Source organism: Acartia tonsa, chromosome 14, assembly GCF_053477335.1.
Source record: "Acartia tonsa isolate MP-2025a chromosome 14, ASM5347733v1, whole genome shotgun sequence".
In the NCBI taxonomy this organism is placed as follows: Eukaryota; Metazoa; Arthropoda; class Copepoda; order Calanoida; family Acartiidae; genus Acartia; species Acartia tonsa.
Window position 1 is genome coordinate 18,342,847 of NC_137273.1, and position 22,750 is coordinate 18,365,596.

General features: G+C 31.7%; 1 protein-coding gene across 4 annotated transcripts in view; it reads left to right on the plus strand.

Annotated features, from left to right (window-relative positions):
- Positions 1–22,750, plus strand: part of LOC145305807 (uncharacterized) — a 59,098-nt gene that overhangs the window by 19,101 nt on the left and 17,247 nt on the right. For all 4 annotated transcript variants that reach the window (XM_080147628.1, XM_080147630.1, XM_080147629.1 and 1 more), the window contains exons 4-9: positions 4,628–4,661; positions 12,519–12,583; positions 12,947–13,053; positions 14,009–14,058; positions 20,065–20,174; positions 20,804–20,884. In XM_080147628.1, coding sequence (XP_080003754.1) covers positions 4,628–4,661; positions 12,519–12,583; positions 12,947–13,053; positions 14,009–14,058; positions 20,065–20,174; positions 20,804–20,884 — 447 coding nt within the window. The remainder of the gene's footprint in view (positions 1–4,627; positions 4,662–12,518; positions 12,584–12,946; positions 13,054–14,008; positions 14,059–20,064; positions 20,175–20,803; positions 20,885–22,750) is intronic.

A 22,750-nucleotide genomic window follows, 5' to 3' on the forward strand; every position in this document is an offset into this window, starting at 1 on the left:
CTTGCTGGTTGATATAAAGATTCTACCATTCACCCCTTTTACCCCATCCCCTTTCCTCCTACTGAAGGAAAGTACTGACTAATAAATGTGGAATAAAGTAGCAACCTAAATTAATGACAAAATTTTCCGTGACATAATATTCACGTATAGTATATCCATTTTTAAATCCCTTTGTTCTTCCTACAATAATATTCTTAAAAGGATTCTTTTTATCAACAAAGAAATAAAAATTATATTGTTGTAATTTTAAATATTTAAATGCTATAAATTTTTTGAATTTAAATTTTTTTTTATATAAATTAACTAATATGAGATAATCCATAAGTAGAGGAGCTCTTAAATATCAATACCAAGGAAAATGAAAGCAAAAACTAAGCATATAAAATGTTGAATAGTATAGCCCAGTGGCCATACAAATATCCGCACAAAATTTAGCCGTTTATCTTTAATAACAGCTGAAAAAACACACATAGCATACCACTACCGACAGACTTACAAACAGAGTGATTAGTGTACTATATTTGCATTTTACACCCCAAAAAATGTGTTTATGCCCAACTCTTTAAAATAGTATATTTTGAAATAACCCCACCCCTCTCCATGTAAATTTTACCCCCCGCCATAAAAAATAAGAAGCTTGGACGTCCTTGTTGTCAACTATTGCTAGCTGTTTCACAATTGTGTAATTAAGGTCGGTCAGTCCGTCCGTCTGTCAGTCAGTCTGTCCGTAACGGATAGCTTTTTTGTTAATATAAGCATGTTAGAATTGTCCTATCGATTTTAAACTTTGCATGATGATTCCATTAGTGGTTAGGTACGATTTATAAAGCTCAGCAACTCTATAATCGTTACTAGAATGTCCGTACGTCCATTTTAAATATATTTTTTTTTACTTTTTCAATTACAATCTTTTATGTGATAAAACCATCCGATTGATCCTAAAAATGTCAGTATATCCTTAAACAGAATTCTATATTTACGAAAATTTTTGTCAAAACTATAAATATATTCGTATTTTGTATATTCAGTTCTCTACAAGAGTTAATGTTCGTTTGTCATACCGTTTCAGAGCTTCGCTTTTATGGATGTTGTCATCCTTGTTAGTAATGGAAAACAACATTCCATTTTCTATTTGATCCAAATATTTTGTTAAAATTTAAATAGTACAAAAATAACTAGATATCAAAAAAATTGTTTTTATCAAAGATCTTAAGGGATAAGACAACACAAGTTAAATTAATATACATCCCAAATGATGATAAACAAAATACCCTTCTGATCATTGATACTATTTATTTAAGTTTGAATACTGCAAGTTTGAAACCAATTAATTTTTTTCCCATAAAAGTTCCCAAAGTTAAAACTTAAAATCCCCCAAAATCGCATTCAAAATCTACAAAAATTAAACAAAAGCTTATGTTAATAACGCTTTTATGATTTCATTTTTTTGTAGATTTTTTTATGCGACTTTGGAGGATTTTTCACAAAATTTTGTAGCGAGCCTCACTAATTTTAGTGTGTCAAAATGGTTTTTAAGAGTCCAACTCTGATATAGAGCAGCGTTAACGATAGATGGAAGTTCCGAAGGTCAGACGAACACGAACACCTACAAAGCAGCTCAGCTAATCAAAGCTAATTAACTGACCTTTTTAGTTTATCTACTACTAGCGGCTTGGCCTCCTATAGGCCTCTAGTGGCACTTAAATGTTTTTTTTTTGGTTCAAGTCTCTACGATACCTACATTTGTTCCCTTCAAGTCTCTACTATACCTCTTTATATTGCGTTGAAGTCTCTTGCGTCAAAAAAAATTTGATTTTTTTTTGTGATTTCTCTTGAGAGGGTGGTGGAACCCTCCCCCAAAATAGTTATAAACCTTCCCAGGACCTATGAGAAGCTACCCTGTTAAGGAGAACCAAATCGTTTCAGTGGTTAGTGAGTTCCTATGGTCCTTACTGACAAACATACAGACACTCTGTTACTTAAATATTAGGATTTGTTTAATAGATATAGTAGATCTAGATGGTCAAACTGGCCCCATAATCCGTCAATCCTTTAAAAATTTTCTAGCAGACAACACAATTATGCAACCTAAATAAAAAAAATTGCCGTTTCGTAACAAAATATGTACACTTTCTAATAAAAAATAATGCCCGATTGTTCCAACAATGTTTTATCATTTCCTGATTTAGATAGTAAATATTTAAAACATTTTATCTATTGTTTGTTTACAAGAATGCCTTTCCCGGTCCTAGATTTTATAAGCCTATTAATGCAAGGAAAAAAAGGTTGAAGAGTTATAAAAATAGGAATGGCAATTACAAATTTTGACACTTTGATTCTTAGCTTGTAAGGAGTTTGTGCCGTTGAACTGACGTAATTCTCCTTTATTATGTAGCTTCTTATAGGTCCTGGGAAGGTTTATAATTTTGGGGAAAGGAACTACAAACCTCCCAAGAGAACTAACCCTTAGATAAAATACCCTCCCCAAAAAGACTATTATAACATTTGGGTTGGTCGAATTCAAATAGCTTATACCTTAAGTGCCCCTAGAGGCCTCTAGGGGGTGAAGCCTCAAATAAATTACACAGAATTAATCATTCATCCAAATACAATTCTTGCTCCTTACATTTCAGGACTAAAGTACTTTATATACATCAAGTACATACAAATACCGCGGTAATAGCAGTTTTTACTGGGTTTATTTCAACAAAGTCATTTTTAGCATACTTTGCTTGATAATTTTCGGGGCCCATATGCTAAAAACGTTTTAAAAAGTAAATTTGATATATATAATATTTTATTTGATAGTTTTCAGGGCCCATATGCTAAAAACTTTTTAAAAAGTAAATTTAATATATATGCTATAACTACCGGGTAGAATTTCCATGGGAAAAAGTTAATTTCTTGTATACTGTATGAAATTGAATTATGGGATTTCCTAAGAAAATTCTTTTGATTAGAGTGCGCAACAAGTATATTTAACTTAGTTAGTCAGTCTATTTGCTCACATTTTTTTGTTGATTAAATGAATGTATAAGGATATATGTGTTATCCCCAAGTAGCAAGGACCCTTTCAGCAGATAGAAATAAATTTTATTAAACTTTGATTCTCTTGATTATGCTTTATGTGTGTAATTTTCATTGTTTTAGGTTTTTTTTCACTGAAGGGTTTAAGACTTAAGTGTTGGCAAATTACCTATGTCCTTTTTGGTCCTTGACAGTTTTATATGATTAATAAGTAGTTTTCAAAACTTTTAGTACACATTTTACTTGTTGTTCTCTTGTATGGACCTGACATTATAAATCCATGGGAAGTTACATATAGCCCTACTATTCTTACTCTATTCTTTTACTTTAATTTTAAAACTTAACAAAATAAATGTTTTTATATTTCTGTGCACTGCTTGGCTACTTATAGATTTTGTCATTTTTGTTTGTTATAAAAACCCCTTTGCAAAAATTTCTAAGCTACTCTAACCCCACACTGTTAAAAAAAAACTTTGTTTAATACAGTTGTAGAGTGCTTTTCTGTTGGTCAACTTATAAACTATTCTTGGTTAGAATTAGATTCTGGCGTGACCTATCTTATTACAAACTTGCCATGTGTACATTAAAAAGAAAGCAAGTAGTGAGTGAATAGTGAACTACAATATTTGATAATACAGTGTGAATATAATATTTTTACATAAAACTTTTAAGAAGGAAAGGATTTTAGTTTATTGGAGTACAAGAATGTCCAAGCTTTTTATTTTGTGAAAATTCTCAGTAAAGTGGATAATTTAAATATATTTTGTGGAGGAGGAGAGGGGTAAAATTGCGCTCCAAAATTGGGTGTGGATTTTGGGTCGGAATCGGAATTAATTATCCCCCTTAATAAGAAATGTCCCCGGAGATGTCTATTCTTTCAAATTTTATTCGAAAAGGCTTTTTGACAACCCCATGCCGCATGCCACTCTCTTAAATTTACCTGATTTGCAAAAACTAAGGTACAAGAAAAACAATTATTTTACGTTTTCATTGAAGTATTCTTGTCTATTCTACTTTTATTTAGGAAAGCTTTTAGAAACGCATGGAATGGTTTAAGGCTATTTTTCTAAACTCTTACTCATAAAAATTGACGGAGCCAATAGTGTATTTTAAGTACGCGCTATATGTATTATCATAAGCGTGCAGAAGGGAGGGGTATCAACACCCTCTTTACAGTTTAAATCATTAAGTAATAGCCTCCCTTTATTTTAACCCATTTAAGCTTCCACATTCACCAAATGAATCGCTGTGAATGCCACTGTTTACAACATTTAATTCATATAAATTAAAATTACACTTTACTGTTATTTAAATAGAATTTACTTTATTTAAAACTATTTTTATTTTTAAAACAAAATAGGAATTAATTAATAATTTTTATCAAGGTATTCATGTTCATATGTTAATATACGTCAATATTGGATTTTTCATACTTCAAATATAATTATAGAGTAGCCGTGCTCCCCAAAAAAATGAAATATCATCAAGCGTCATTGCTTTTAAGTATAAATATAAACCTTTGATATTTATAAAACTACACTCTGAAATATTTTTAAAAATCCGTTTGAAATCTTTTTTAAATATTTTTCTTTTATTTCAGATTATCGAGGATTTTCGAGAAACAGCTTTACAAAAGGAATTTACAATGTTATAAAATTATTAGCGGCTACGCCCCTAGAGGTCTAAAGAAGCACTCTTAAATGGCTCCCCAAAAATAGTTTCAAACTTTCAAAGAACCCACCAAAAGATCCACTTTAATGGTTTACGTCAGTCCATAACAAAATGATTTTTATTTTAATTTTCATTGAGAATTATCTCTAATACGATGCTTTATATGATTTTTCAGCATGGCCGAGAACCGTTTCTAATCCAGCGGATATTAATCGGTTTGGAAGCCATATTGGAAAGTTAATTGATTTTATATTTATAATCATTTTCTAGAAAAGATATCCAGAATTAATGAGGCTTTAAATCCTAGAACCAATTCCAATTTCAGAATGTGCCAGGATGCAAGGGATAGGTTTATTAATAGATTTATAGTATAGATGCATAACCAGACTACTACATGACTCCCCCCCTGTTAAGAACCTATATTGTCTGCTAGTAAATTGCTTTCTGCTCTTTTATAGCACTTGGCCGAGTTAATATTCCCGACGCTATTCGTTAATTTTTAAAGACCCAATTGTAAGTCGGCACAGGGTAGTTGAGAAGGGAACATACAGTATTCCCCCTCTAATGCTTTACTCTAATCGTATATCACATTTATAAAATTTCTTAGTAACTTGATCTTTGTGTTCAAAGGGGAAAAAATTGAGGGGATTTTATACACCCTCTACACCCCCATAAAAAACACACAAAGGTGGTGTCTAGGCTAAAAAGTACCCCTCTCCCCCTTAAATTTAAGTCAATTTACCAATCAAACGCTTTTTTTACTTTTGACAATGTTGATTATGTAGAGTGTAGACATATAGGGGGGGGGGGGGGGTGAATATACCCCCCCCCCCCCGACTGTGAAATGACACATAATACATCCCCCCGATTTTTGTTTAAAGGGGGTGTCATTATAAAAAACAAATTAGCCCTTTTTCATTAGATTAATGGTTGAAACGTTTGGACATAACAAGGACATACCCAAGATAAATTCAATAAGGTACCCAAAGTTTCTGAGCCAACAAATAATTGGGTGTTATAAAACGTTGGGCACTAGTGTAATCGCATATAAACGGTTTTCTACAAAAAAATAAGTAAAGATGATAAAATTTTTGTTGCCCTTTTCACCGTGATTATTTGTGGTGGTGATAAAATGCATCACTTCACCTTTGATGACAAATTCATGCATCCCCTTCCGCAGAGATGGTCCTACAAACCAACAACATACAACCTGCGACCATCTATAATACATAGTACAACAATGTCTGTCTGTCTGTTTGTACCGAAGGATCTAGCTAACCGCTGAACTGATCGGGTTCTCCTTTACAGGGTAGCTTCTAATAGGTCCCGGGAAGGTTTATAACTTACTAGTTTCTTGGGGGGGTGGGACACCCCCAACCCCCCTAAAAAATAAAAAAATCCCCCAAACATTTTTTCTTTTAAAAACTAAAATTAAAATAGTGGGGTCGACTACCCCCCCCCCCCTAAAATATTTCGTTAAAAATTTTTCATTTGAATCTAAAATACAAAAAAACTAGGTTCATCAAACCTCATGGGGCAAATCCCCTAGAGGCTAGGGGTGAAGCCGCTAGTAGACTAACAAAGGACTAGAATATGTGAATATTGTGAGAGATTCTTGCATACAATGATAAAATGTTTCTCCAAGCTGGCTAATGTAATGGTAACCCATTTTTCCCCTGACCATAGAGGAACGTATTGACCAATATATGAGCACTATATTAGCAACCTAAATGAGCAAAGATTTCCCTGTCACAATATTACGTTTTCTGTATCCATTAGCGTATAACGTAGTGCATCCGCTCGTCGTTGTTCAGGTTCCATAACCAAATACGCAAAAATGGTTCTTACTACTGGAGATTCGCGACATTGATAGTTAGAGATCGTTTGAATGCTCTGGCCCAAAACAGGAAGATTTATAGTCAGCTTAATGTTGAAGGAAGATGATTAAAGTCCCAGATTTTGACGTCATACGATAAAATAACAAATAAGAGGCCAATTTTACCATTGGTCAATTAAAGTGTGTACTGGCATCTCATTGGCTATTCTATCATATGACGTCATAATCTGTTGAGGGACTTTAATCATCTCCTGTTAAAGGTTTCGCCGACAGACACATTTTTAGAGTAGCATCGGAATTTCACCCTCAATTTTTTTAGTTGGTTTGTACGTCTGTACCAATTTCTTTTGCAATAGTTGGTCGAAAAAAAGGAGGGGATAGAAAAAAAGTATAGAATATTCAAGCAAAGTTGGATTCTTAAAACATTTTTCCGAAAAAAATTAAATATATATATACAAATTTTCACAGAATAAGGGGGAGGTAGGTTTTGCTAAAATTCCGTAAAGGTGTGAGTTTAGGGCTTAAAAACAGTGGTCGAACGATAATATTCACTAAATATCTGTATTCCTTATTGAAAAGAACTATAGACAATTTTTAAAAGTTAACATAAATTTTATCGTTCTACTACTGTTTTTAAGCCTTAAAACTCACACCTCTACGGAATTTTAGCACAACCTACATCCCCCTTTTTAATAGAACATTGGTGAAATGTCTTGATGCGAAATAAAGTATAGAAAGGTCAAGGAGAAGGAGACATTGGACTGATCATTACTCTAGTACTCAAAGTAATAGTTGGCTAGAAAAACTTTGGGAACTTTTATTGAATTTCGATTGGTTTGTTTCAAACAAGTGAAGTCAAAACTTTTCAATCAAAAATCTTAATTTACAGAAGGGATAGTTTTGTTTATCATGACTCTGGTTAGATATCAACATTAGGGTTTGGCCTGATACCGGATATCCGGCTGATTTATAATGCCGGATATACGGTATCCGACCGGGTATTGAAAATGGCCCGAAATCCGGCAAATTACCGGATATCTAGCATTAGAAATCAGTCGTATATCCGATGTCCGGATAGTTTCAACATCCAGTATCCGGCCGGATATTCGGCCCAACCATAATCAAAATATCATTTATTGTCCTATCCCTTGAGATCCCTGAAAATTATAGCTAAAATTTTATAATCCAACCCAAAATGTTTAAGTTATTGTAGGCAATTATTTTCTTAATGAAATAAGAAATGACTAGGTAAAGCAATTTTTAAAAGTTATTCAAGAATCAAAAACTTTTAAAGTTAAAGTTACTTATAAATAAACTAAACATAAGTTTTAAATCTTTCAAGTTTTGGCTTAAGAATACGTTTTTCCAGTTTTGCTTCGTAACCGATTAATATCAGCTGAATTAGAAACGGTTCCCAGCCATTTTGAAAAAATCATGTATAGCATCGTTTAATCTTATAATTCTTATTTTGCGATCCCTGGAAAGCTGTCTTTAATACGATACGATAATCAATTGTGTTATGAAAAAGCTCATCTTTAAAAATAACTTTTTAAAATTTGTTTCTGATATTATACCTTTGAGGCAATATAGTTTTTCTTTGAGTGTCATTTTATTCTAGAGACTTTTTATTTTTTTAAAAGAATGTTATTCCCTATTAGCTGAATATAAAAAAGCTATTGTCTAAAATAACTTTAGTCAATTGCAAACTCCAGCCTTAACACTATACCTGCGTTTTGGTGAGAAGAAAAACTTTTTGTTGTTATCATTTTTACTGTTTTTTTTTTGTACAAGGATTATATACTGTTTTGGGCGGAATTAAGTGAGTTACGTATTTAAAAAAGGTTCGATAAGTGGAGTTATAAAGTGTCAGGAGGTGTGTCTGTCTATATGTGTGACCGCTAAGATCCCGAAAATGGCTGTACCTATCGTATTTCAAGGGGAATGGGTCGAGGACGTCCTAGTTTTTTTGAGAGGGCTAAAATGAGGTTTGAGGGTGATAATCTAACGTATCTTTAAAATAAAGTAGCTATTAAAGTTTGCATTAAAAAAATATTTAAAGAAAAAGAGCTCTAAATAAGACTAAATATTTTTGTATACATTCATTGAAAATATTACACTTAACTAATCGGTTCAGCGATCACCGAGATCTCTAAAAGTTATAGTTTACGAAAAAAGCCCAAACCCACCACAATAAAGCTATCCTAAAAAGTATAACCAATTAGGGCGAGTATTTTTCGAGATTTAAGCTACAGACATAAAAACCATATTTATAGGATAGATTACTTGATTAAAGATACTGATTAAAGATACTTAAAAATAATTTTGTTTTTCAACGTTATTGTAAAACATCCTTAAAACTATTTTTTGTTTATATAGTTTTTACAAAGAATTATGACCAGTAGTAATTTAATAGCTTTAATTACTTTAGTGAAAGCTAGCTATTTTGTTATTTTCTAATACAATGAATTCATTTTTTCCGTAGCATATAGGATTTAGGATATAAATTTAAATGTACATCAAAAAGTAGTTTAAAAAAAAATTTACCTCACCTAAAGGTCAAGCATAATGTTTTGTTAATAAGTTGAAAATTGTTGAAGCTTTTTTTTCTGTTTTCCTAACCACTGCACTGTAAGAGTCCTAACCCTGTGGGGCTATCATGTTTCCAATATAACCTATTCTAACCTAACCGAGACCAAGGCTACAATTAACACCCGAAATAACTAAATTTCAAAATCAGTGGAGTGTGGGGGGGGGGGGTCCTTTGGTAGATTGTGCATTTTGAGGAAACCGGCGACAGGTCTGTCCAAGTTTTGTTTTGATTGGGGTGTTGACAATCTCCCTACGCCCCCATCACGTGCACTCAAAGATAGTGTAATAAGGTACAATGTGGGGAAGGGGGAATGACGTGAATGTTCTATTTAGTCAAACAAACAGACAAATGTCTTGAAGAGTAGCCCCACTACAGAAGCAAAAATAATATAATAAGATTAAAAACAAACAATGAATTTTTTTTTTTTTTGGGGGGGAGGGGATGGTGGGGGTGTCCCACCCCCCAAGAAAATAGTTATAATCCTTCCCGGGACCTATGAGAATCTACCCTGTTAAGGAGAACCCGATCGGTTCAGCGGTTAGCAAGATCCTTCGGTACAGACACACAGATACACAAACAGACAAACATCCTGTTACTTTAGTATAAGGATTTAAATATTTGGCAGACTATTGAACAAGTACTCTATTTTCCAAGAAAAAATTCGTACCTTCTATAATTTCACGTCATATCTGAAAGTTTTAGGGATCTAAAGGGATAAGCCAATTGCCAATAACTTGATGCATATCCTAAATGATGATACACAAAGCTACCTTTCTATAGATTAAAAGTAGTGGTTGAAACGTTTGGACACTCACCTTAATGAACCAACTAATCAAAACTCAAAAATAAGTACCCAAAATTGTTGAGACAACGAATAAGAAAAAACATTACTATAAAACTTTGGGGACAAGTGTAATAAACAGTCGAATGTCCCCTCCCTCCATGAGAAATATTAGTACCTACTTCATAACGTCATAGCTGGAAGTTTTTACAAACAATTGACTATACCACAATTGGTTTATACCATAGAATAGTTATATGTAGAAAACAAGTAGAGTATATTTAAGCAATCAAATTAAATAGCTTCAATAAGTGATGACCTAAATATAGCCTAAAACACAAATAAGATAGAAATAAAGGTTGTATGTCAAATCACTTCTAAAAGTAGCCTAAAAAATGACCAATATGGAAATAAAGCTTACAAAGAAAAGTAGTTTTATTTTTTCTTATACAAACTTTTCAAAAGAATATTTTCGTACGTGGAGAAATTCGCTTAAAAATCAGACACGTGACGTCATAAAAATGAGATATTATCTTTTTTTTAGGGATTTTCTTTCCCACTTCTCCTCTCATCTTCCTCAAATTATTACATCACATGGATCATTATTGTCATAATTTTAACACAATTTGGGCTTTGTAATTTTTCTAACCAAACTTTTCAAAAGAATATTTCCTAATAAGTATAAATTACCTCTAAAGATAGACTAAAACTTGACAAAGACTAAGGTTGCTATTTTTGAGATTTTAATGAGCATGAACAATACCTAGACTTTAAGATTTCATTATGAAAGAGTTAAACAACTGTTCTTTTCAATGTGTTTTTGAAAATGTACACAAAAGTTTTCTAATAAAAATTAATCTATGGCTCTCTGATTTGCATAAAGGGGAGGTTCACTACTAGAGGGTGTAGCTTTGTGGGGTGTGGAGTGTTCCAGAGGGTGTAACTTGTGGTGTGTGGGGTGTTCCAGAGGGTGTAACTTTGTGGGGTGTGGGGCATAGTGTGGGGTGTTCCTTGAGGGTGTAACTTTGTGGGAGTGTTACAGGTTTAGTGGTTAGAGACATGAATAAGGATTATGAAAAAAAACATCAAACTATTTAAAAGGATTCAGGTAAACATAAATAATATTAAAAAAGAAAGCACTTTTTGACTCCAAGGTTGAACTATTTTGTAAAAGGACCCATGGAGGGAGGGGACATTGGGCTGTTTATCACTCGACCAGTCCCCAAAGTTTTTAAACAACGTTTTCTTATTCGTTGATTTCTCAACTTTTAGGACTTCCATTGAATTTCGATTGGTTCATTAAGTTAGTTTTGTCCAAACGTTGTAACTATTAATTGTAATCTATAATAGGGGTAATTTTGTGTATCATTATTGAAAATTATCGGCCATTGTCTTATCCCTTTAGAACCCTGAAAAGGGCCTTTTGACACAATGCACTAATTATTCTTTTCAATGAACATTTTAAAGTTCAACATTTGTCCTTCTGGCTTTAGTAACTGATAGATATTGTTGTGAAGAAGGTAATTTAGACAGTTGTCCTCTGGGCCAATAAAACAGGATCAATCCTATGATTTTTAATTTATTTTTCGAAGACAATTTCAATGAAACTTTACTTGATATTATCACGTTTATAAACCAGTTTGTGGATATTAAAATGAAAAATTATAAGGTTAAAACCAGTTTTGTCAGGGCCGACCTGGGGTAACCAAACTGGTATAAATTTTATTATTTTTATTTTAGTATACGTTGAAAATTGTCTGTGATTAGATGCCTATACATGATTTTTTCAGTAAAACTGAAAACCGGTTATAATCCAGCAGAAATATTTCTAAGATTGATAATTCCTAGTCCTTGATTATTGGTTTGATTTTGAATAATCTTTTTCTGCATAAAAGATACATTGCTGAGTTTAGGTTTATACAATGTAAACAAATATTTAAAAGAATATTTTCCAATATGGCTTCGAAACCGACCCATATTTGCTGGATTAGAACTGGTTCTCAGCCATAACGAAAAATCATTTATAACTTCATACAATCATAGACGTTTTTTTACGAATATTAAGTAAAAATCATAAAACTGGTTTTAATCTTTTGATTTTTCATTTTAATATCCGTGGAAAGCTGCCTTTAATACGATGCAATAAAGAACTGTTCTTAATATGAAAAAAGAAAAATATTTATTGTTATTATTCTCCTGTTTGTAAAAACTTCTTGTTCATTGGTTGTTTATGCCTAGGCGTTAGTTGCCAATAATACTTAAAACTTTCCGTATTTTGATATATTTTTTAATATTTCTTATAGAATATCATATTCTGTGATTTATTTACAATGATTCCAAACTATTTATGATTAAGTTAAAATCAATAAATTAATCCTTCTTTGTTTAATGCATACAATTTTAAATTTTGTCTTTCTTCTTACTCTATAACACTGTAATTAAAAAAACCTCACCCCCCCCCCCCCAAACAAAAATGGATGTCTTTTGGTAGGATCTTGTGATTTTGTAGTTGTACGGGCATGATCTAATTAAGAGTATCTGTGCTTTTAGAGAATTAAAAATATGAATTTTTTAAATGTTGAAAACAGCATTGTAAACCTTGTTGGCTAAACAGGGAAGCGAAGATCCAGAGAGTGCACAAATACTTCAGAAATGTGAAGAATATGTCCCGGGACAGGTAGATAGATAGATAGATAGATAGATAGATAGATAGATAGATAGATAGATAGATAGATAGATAGATAGATAGATAGATAGATATATAGATAGATAGATAGATAGATAGATAGATAGATAGATAGATAGATAGATAGATAGATAGATAGATAGATAGATAGATAGATAGATAGATGATAGATAGATAGATAGATAGATGATAGATAGATGATAGATAGATGATAGATAGATGATAGATAGATGATAGATAGATAGATATATAGATAAATAAATAAATAGATATAAGAGGTTAACTCACAAACAAAAATATGAATAGATAGATAGATAGATTCAAATTCAGTGATTTATTAACATTCCTATCTAGATTCGAGTACGTAGTGGCCTCCTGGTGATAAAGACCAAGTATCCAGCAAATATCTGGAGGAAGGCTGTGAAGGCCAAGTTTCCTGGAGCCATCAATATCAACCCTAGGTAGGTAGAACCGCTCGTCGTCGGAGAGTTGATGAGTTCGAATATCAGCTTAACATCGCATCATTACTAAAGACGTTAAAAAATGGTTCCTACTGCTGCTGTGTCAGATGCGCTCAAACTCTATGATTTTTCGGCTTAACCAAAATTCACTTAAAATACATAAGGATCTGAATTTTTACATTCTGAATATTTTCTTTCATAGCCTGCTGAATGTCGGAAAATGTTCTTTGATCTAATTTACCGCAACAAACACCATTATACATGTATATAAAGATCACACATAAAAAAAAGGGTTACAACTTCATTACAGGGGGGGGGGGGGCTAGACCATTTTAAAAACCGGTCATTTTTCGTAACGAATACTGTACAATATTATATTATGAATTATAAACACCTAGACTTATACAAAGCGTTTGACAAATAAATTATTCTAGTTTGTTTTTTAATCCGTATTTAAGTAAATAAAAATTGATAAATTTATCAATATCTGTATAGAGAAAACATTTCTCTTTCTTAATTTTTGTTAATATTTTCACGTTTAAATAGTTATTAAATAACTATTTAAAATTCATACAGTTATTGTTATAAAAATAACAAATTTTAATTGATCAATTTACATTTTTTTGTGGGAGTTTAATTTGTGTAATATATAAACCGAGGAAAATTATGATTTTTTTTATAATCTGAAAAATCAAAAAATTGTGGATTTTTTTTGCGTTGTAAACATTTGTTATTATGGGCTGTTTAGTCCCCAAAGTTTTATAATTCGTTGGCTTAACGACATTGGGAACTTTTATTAAATTTTTAATGATTGGTTCCATAATTTGACTATACAAACGTATCAACCATTAATCATAATCAACAATAAGGGGCAATTTTGTGTGTTATCAGTAGAACTGTACATCAATTTATCGGCCATTGTCTTATCCCTTTATATTAATAAAATATTATTTAGGTTTTCAAGAAGATACCAATCACCAACTAAACATAAATCAAGAGCATCAGGTGAATACTTGTTCAAAGCTAAGCTTTTTCTATAATTAGGGTCGGTTCGTACGTTTGTCCATATGTAAGTGTTTGTCCATATGTAAGTACGTACCGTGTTTCCGTTTGTAACGGTTAGATCTTTAAGTTAATTTAAACTGGTTAGAATTGTCCGGTTGATTTCAAACTTTGCATGATGATTCCTATAAGAGTTAGGTACGACTTAGAAAGCGCAGCAACTCTCAAATAATTACCAGAAAGTCCATACGTCCACTTAAAAACTTGCAGATTTTTAATTTTTTTTTACAACAAATTTTTGTATGTTAAAATTTATCCTATTCATCTGATTTTTGGAATATTGATTCCTGTTACAACAAGGTACAATGTTATAAGCGAAGCATCTCTATAATCAAGTCAAAAATGTAAGTGTGTTATTAAACAGTATCATGTATTTAGGCAGTTTTGCTACAAATTTATTTACAATTTTGTTTAAACTTATGCATTAATTTTCTGCTTATTAAGTTCTGACACTCTACAAATGTTAATGTTCGTTTGTCCTTCCATATCAGAGCTTCGCTTTTATAGATGTTGTCATCCTTAATTATAATGCAAAGTAATAGGCCGTCTTTCTGTTTTTCATATTTCTTTATTAATGGAAACATGCTTTATAGTAAAGATAAATCAATATCAGTTTGAAAACCATATGTTTAAAGTAAAGATTAGTCTAATTACCTAGATTACCTCGTACGGGTGGGATTGCAGTCCAGGACCTTATCGACTTGATGTACTGTCCAGGTCCTGGTCCAGCAATCCAGGAGAACTAAGGATGACTGTTACGCACCCTTCTCTGTCCAAACACTCAAGGATATTAGGTTAAGTAACATCCATCAGACAACCAACTCTCTGTGATGCACGACCTTTGTCTGAGAAGTCCCAACTGTGCATGGTTACGAGTTGCGTCTGTTTTGGGCCAAGGCATTCCCCCCACTCTAACAATTTATGTCGGGCATCTGACATAGCAGCAGTAGGAGCCATTTTTAACGTCTTTAGTTATGACGCGGTGTCGGACCGAGATTCGAACCTATCACCTTCCCGACGACGAGCGGATGCGCTACATGTTGAGCCACGGTCGCGGGTTATAGATTAGTCTAATATGGTACCTTTTAGTTTACAAGTTCAGGTGGCCTAAAACTAACATTTAAAAAAATATTCTTTTATGAGAGAGTAGGAGGGGCGTTTTATTTGTCCAATTGTCGATTTTTGAGATTTTTCAAGTTAAATTCAATGAATTATTGGAACATTGCATTTAAAAATAAAATGAGTTTAAGTTTTGAATCTCTTGTAGTCTATAAATAGTGTAGACATCCTGAGCTGGATTCTTAAAAAAAATTTGCCCCACTGATCGCTTAGTGGGGCAAAATTGTTTTCGTGAAAACAAAATCAATTAAACAAAATCATAGAAGAGTTATTAACATAAGATTTTATATAATATTGTAGATTTTTTATGTGATTTTGGAGGATTTTTCACGAAAACAATTTTGCCCCATAAGCTATTAGTGGGGCAATTTTTTTTTTAAGAATCCACATCTGCACGTGAATTACAAGTTTCATGACCATGAGTTGGGTTCTTAAAAAAGTAATTTCGGTGATTCAGCGATGCCAGGCTCGTCGATTCACCAGATTTATTTGTTTATAAAATCAAAAATCTTTAAAAAAGGGACAGTTATTTTTTACTATTTTATCTTAGAATTTAAAAAATGTTTACCACATAGCTGACATGGCCGTTTATTTAAGAACCAAAGCTAACGCACAAAGTACCCAAAGTTGCACAACCATATGATCCCCCATACCTTTATGAACCACGCTGCACCCCCCCCCCCCCCCCCCTCCTGAGAAATCCTCATAAAACAGCTAAGGGAATATCGCATCATCCTTTAAGTTAAAGAATTTGTGAAAAAAAAACTAGAAAATTTGGCAATAATTATTAAAAAAAACTTTGATATTTAACCAACGTTTAATTTAGTGTATCAATGGTTTAAGGGAATATCAATAATGTTTTAAAAATTACATTTGGGGTAAAAGGAGGGATTTTACATTTTTGGTGGGCTTAACACTCTTTTATCCTTTCAATTTGGGTTAAAGTTGGGTGTTAAAACTAATAATTACTCTTTGAGTGCCAATAATTATTCAAAGTTGCCGATTATAATTATTTGATAAATATCCGTTGAAAACAAAAGATTATACAGCTTTTTTTTCTGTCAAAAAAATGTACACGCTTTTAATATTCAAAATTATTAAGAAATCTGTCACTGACATTAAATTCGATTCTTATCCTGAAAACGGACGAATTGATTTTTGATCCTCTAAAATTAGTGCAAAACCAGAGTTTATTCACAAAAGTTTGAGAATTTAAAAATAAATATTGATAGAAAATTTACACTTTGGGGGTAGTGTTTTGTTAGGATTGATTATAAAACCCCCTTTGAATTTTTTGGTTATTCAATACCTGATTTAAACCTCTGGTTAGAAATATTAACAGTTGATAACAAAGTAGGCAATAACGTACCAATTAAAATCATTTAAAATTATGACAGAGAACTAACCCTTTAAATGAGCTTTACTTACATGTCTGTTAATAAGAGTAGCCTGTTATATGACAAACCATTCTCCCTAAACCTGCTATTCATGTCGTGCATTTAACATAGCAGTGTTTGTCAAAAATTAAAAACACCCTTTTGAAATGATAGTTATTTTTATCCAAAATATTACAAATATTAAAAGAGTTTTGGATTTTGATAATTTTTGAATTTTTAAATTTAAATATTTATACTTCTTTTTTTTTGTACTTTAGTTGACTAATTTTGTATAGCATATTGCGACAGAATCATCATGCAAAGTTTTGACTCCGGATATCAGAAATATTAAGATACCAACTGTCAAAATTTTAGAAATTTCCCTTAAAACTATAGTAGACCCTTACACTGGATCTCAAGGGATAAGACTATGGCCGACAAATTGATGTACATCCCCAATGATAATAGACAAAATTACCCCTTGCAGATTAGAATTAGTGGTTGAAACGTTTGGACACTCAACTTATTTGAACACCCAATTAAAATTCAATAAAGGTCCCCCCCTCTTGTTAAGCAAACGAATAATAAAGCGTTCATATAAACTTTGAGGACTAATGTTATTAACAGGCCACTGTCTCCATCCTTCCTGGGACCTTAGGCACAGTTCATTTAGGCCGTCCGTCTGTCCGTAACGGATAGCTCTCATCGTTAATTTAGGCATTTTGAAAATGTTTAGGCAGTCCTATTTTTACAAGATTAATTTTTAGTTTTATAGAAAACAATTTTTTGGGGGGGACGGGATGCAATGCTAAACTAATGGAAAATGTTAAACAGTCAAATAACTAAATTCTAAAAATTTTCTATCAATCCTTTCTTCTGCTTATTTGTCAGGATGTTTGGCTTAGAAAGTATTTTTGAAAGCGAAGCTTTTAAAGTTAGTGGTGGTTTCGTCCGTTGTTATGGTTACTTTAGACCTTTTTAAAAGCGAAGCTTTTCTATAATTAGGGTCGGTCCGTCCGTACGTCCGTCCATAACGGATAGCTTTTTCCGTTAATTTAGACATGTTAGAATTGTCCTATCGATTTTAAATTTTGCATGGTGATTCATTTTGTAGTAAGGTACGATTTAGAAAGCGTAGCAACTCTATAATCATTACCAAAATGTCCGTACGTCCATTTTAAACATTTTGATTTTTCTACTTTTTTAACAACAAATTTTTAAGTGATCTAATTATCCGTTTGATCTGATTTTTGGTATACTGATTTTTTTTACTTTTTTAACAACAAATTTTTATGTGATCTAATCATCGGATTGATCTGATTTTTGGTATATTGATTCCTGGGACAACAAAGTATAATGTAATAAGAGATGCAACTCTATAATCAAGTCCTGAAAATGTAACTATGTCCATAAAGATTACCCAGTATCAAGCATTTTTTCAACAAATTTACTTACATTTTTGCTTTGACTCTTATACATTTATATTATGATTATTCAGTTCTTACACTATACAAGTGTTAATGTACGTTTGTCCTACCGTTTCAGTGCTTCGCTTTTATGGATGTTGTCATCTTTGTTAAAATATTGTCCTATCCATTTCTAACTTTGCATGCTAATAGCTGTCTAGAGAAACGTTGCATATCTATAATTTCCAGAGCTGGATCTTTAAATTATTTCAATGGTGCTCTAAATCACCCCGCGCACCATTGAAATGATTTAAAGATCCAGCTCAGAAAGTCTTAATTAGTAGCGGCCCGTCTGTCGCTCAAGTATAGCTCTATTTGGTAATTATAGCATGCTAGAGTTGTCATGAGGTTTTAAGCATTGCATGGTGATTGCTGTATCGATTTGGTACAATAAGATAAGTTTATTAAAAAAAAATTAAAGTATGTCTGTAATTATGTCCATATAGCATCATGTAATCAAATAATGTTGTGTTTTACGGAATTTTTTTTCACATATCATGAAATGTTGAATATTAAATGTTACTATAATTTGTTAATAGTCGTTTTCTGACCGTCTAATTAATTAATCTTCGCTTTTAAGGATGTTGTCACCCTTGTTTGTTAAAGTAAATTACTGCATTAATTTTTAAGTTAAAACTTTTACTAAAATTATTTGAACTACTCAATAGTACACTTTTAAAAGTTACTCTTGTTTTTATTTATAAAAAAAATTTCTACATATATATTCACGTACTTTTCAGTTTAGATTTCTTAAATTAAAACTTTTAAATTGTCAAATTATACGATGAAATTTATCAATCAAAAAAAATGAGGAAAATTATGTTCATAAGAAGCTAAATTAGGATAAAACGATTTTTATTTCTAAAAATAACTGTATGATGGAGAAGTTAGTTTTTTTGGTTATCAGAATAGTTTAAGAATAATAAAATCGACTCAAAACTTTTAACAAATATATCTTATTTTCTCGTATTCATTCGAATCCGGTGGATAGGAACCGGGTCTCATCCATACGAAAAAACTATGTCTAGCATCGTATAATATCCAGCTTCCTACGAATATAAAAATGTACAATCATATGATTAAAACCAGTTTTTTAGTCCGTGCCTTCGGCACCTCGGGGCTTAAAAAAACTGGTTTTAATCCATATTCGCGGAAAGCTTTTTATAATACAATGCGAGAAATGACTATTATTTTATTTATTTTTCTATTAATGAATCTTTTGGTTTAAAAACGATCTTACAATTCTAACATGCCAAATTAGAGCTATGTATTACAGACAGACGAAATTTTATGTTTTGGAAAGCTTTGCTCGTTGCTATTTATAAATAGAATGTTAAAGGACTATTAAAGGCTAGTTTAAAGTCTAAATTAACTGAGGTGGATTCTTAAAAAAATTGCCCCACTAAGCGATCAGTGGGGCAAATTTTTTTTAAAGAATCCACCTCTGATATTTAAACACTAAGGAGGATTGGAACATTGGCTATACATTAATCTAGCATCTAAAGTTTTAGAACTACTTTATCTTATTCTTTGATAACTTTGGATAGTTAAATTGTATTTTAATTGGTTTTCAACTTTTTAAAGGGGTAAATTTTGTTGATATTCATTGGGGATGTATATTGTATATTAATTTTTTATTCATGGTCTTATTTATCTATAATTTTAGACAATTTCTCTTGCGGGGGTGGTGGAAACTTCCCCAATAATAGTTAGAAACCTTCCCAGGGTTATGAGAAGCTACATTGTAAAGGAGTAATATATTGGTTCAGCGGTCAGCAGAATTTTTTTGATGCAAACAGACAGACAGACAGACAGACAAACTCAAAGACATCCTGTTACTTTTATATAGGGATAATTATTAATAAATGTATCTATTTTAAAATCTCGAGTTTCCTCTTACAACGGGGCTAAGTATGTGTTGACACATTTAGACAGACATCCTGTTACTTATATCTAAGAATAACTATCAATAAATGCATTTTTTTTAGAATCTCGAGTTTCCTCTTACAACGGAGCTAAGTATGTGTTGACATGGCGGCCCTCCAATGATTATGTTCATCTTAAAGTTAACATTCTCGTCACTGAACAAAATTTACAGGTGGGTCAATGATTTCCAGGGCTCGGCAGTAACGCAACAGTCGTCACAAGTGGATATAGAATACGTGGTTTTTTGTCTTCCATTTAGGTTGTTAATATCGTGATCAGATATTGGTTAGGGGATAGGATGGCGTTAAATCATAAGTGAGTGGGTTTTCGTTATATTAACCATCTGGGACGAATATTTCTTCAGGGTATGCAAGATTCTCACACAATATCCACGTATTCTATATCCATTGTCATGCATAGGCGGTCAGTTTAAACCCGTAAAGATGTTTGAAAATGCACTGAATAGAATGAATTGCCTTTTTATAAACAGGTTTAATAATCCAGATGATTTTTACACTGGTACCCCAAACTTTAATAATCACGTAAATAATAGTTGGTTCTAGAATAAAAAGTAATAAGGTTTTTTTCTGTAGCCTAAGATTTTAACAACAAATTTTGACCGATTAAATTCTCCATTTTATAAAGCTTCACATAGGACCTGGAATGGTTTTAGGCTATTTAATTTTAATATTCTAATCTTAAGATGATTTTGGGCTTTTTTCTTCTTTTCGGACTCTTTCGAATGCAGTGGAGCTGCTTGTAATTCATATGTAACATATATTATGTATTTATTATTATTAGATAACTGGACCCAGTTATTTACTATGGGCTATAGAGAATTATGCCTCTCTAAGCCAGCTTGCAGATGATATTGCAGCTAAGGTCAGTAAGATAGATAGACAGACACTAAAGATAGATAGAAAAGGATATCTGTAGCCTTAAAAATACATATATATGTAAGAAATAGATAGAAAATGATAAAATAGAACTTGGTTAGAAAAAATAAACAAAAACTAAAGATTGTTTTTAATTCTAAAAAAATTTATTAATTTTGATATATAAATCAATATTAGAATTTAAATAAGTATGCAATAATTACTTCTACAGTAAAGTGCTCTGAAAAGTTAATATAAACTTAATTTGCAAATTAAAAATATAATTTTCTATACAAAAATTTAAAATAGCATTATTTAGAATGGAAAACAATAACAACTGGAAAAATTTAAAAACAAAGTTGTTTGTTCAATCTACCTCGCTTTAATTTTAATTGGAAAATTTTTTTAAAGCGAAGCTTTTCTATAATTTGGGTCGGTCCGTCCGTACGTCCGTCCTAGGCGGATAGTTTTTTCGTTAATTTAGGCATGTCAAACTTTGCATGGTGATTCCTGTAGTAGTTAGGTACGGTTAAGAAAGCGTAGCAACTCTATAATTATTAACAAAATGTCCGTACGTCCATTTTAAATATGTTGATTTTTCTACTTTTTTAACAACAAATTTTTATGTGATCTAAATATCCGATTGTTCTGATTTTTAGTAAACTGATTCCTGGGACAACAAAGAACAATATTATAAGCAAAGCAACTCTATAATCAAGTCCTAAAATATAAGTATGTCAATAAAAATTATCCTGTATCAAGACGTTTTTCACAATTATGCTTTGAATCTTATTAACTTATATTCTGATTATTCAGTTCTGACACTATACAAGTTTTAATGTTCATTTGTCCTACCGTTTCAGAGCTTCGCTTTTATAGATGTTGTCATCCTTGTTTTTTACATAAATTCATTACTGGAGGTTGTCATGAAATTGTAAATCTTTCATAACTTGAAATGTCTGCTTGAATCTATTGGTACTTTATATTCATACTAGCGGCTTCGCCCCTAGCCTCTAGGGGCAGGGGCTTTGCCCCAAGAGAAAATAAAAAAAATAAGTACTACTGGTGCTGCCGCCAGTAGTTTTATGTGAACTAACTTCCTCATAAGAAAAAAAATTGTGGAAAAATAGGTACCTACGCAAGAAAGAAAAAATGGGGGGGGATTTATTATTGTTTGGGGGGGGGGGTTGTGTCCCACCTTCCCAAGAAAATAGCCTAAAACCACCACAGGACCAGTAGATATATTCCCTGAAGAATAGAATCCGATCGGTTCAGTGGTTACCGTGATCTTAAGGGACAGACGGACAGACAGACATAGTTCTACTTTGTATTATAGAAAAAACTAAATTTAATCAAATAAAATTGTTCAAATATGTTCAGATAAATGTTAATTGTTAACTTTTAAAATATAATAATACTTTCTATGAAAGTAATGAAAAATTATCAAAGGTTATATTAAAATCACTTGAAGGTTATCCATTTTTTTTTCAAAATACAAAAATTCAAGTTTTAAGGTCAATTTTAAAGAGTTAGATGAATGGTTATTATCTACCATTTATAATACTTTAACAGTTAACTCCTTAAATATTTGGTTAAAAATAATATTCAAGAAGAGGTTTAAGAAAAAGATCAGAGTTTTTAAGATGTATGTAGCGATAAATATTTGGTTCAAAGAAAATAAGTAAAAACTGATATTTCTTGTATTTTTGTTTTAAAGGTCAGACTGTTTATTGTTTATTCTATACTTAAATTTGCGTCAATTTTGAAACGTTTGTCAAAGCATGAGTTTCACATTTTATAGAAGTTATCAATATTTTAAAAACTCAAAGAATGATACACAAAAAGTTTCTTCATTCCAACCGCAAACGTAATT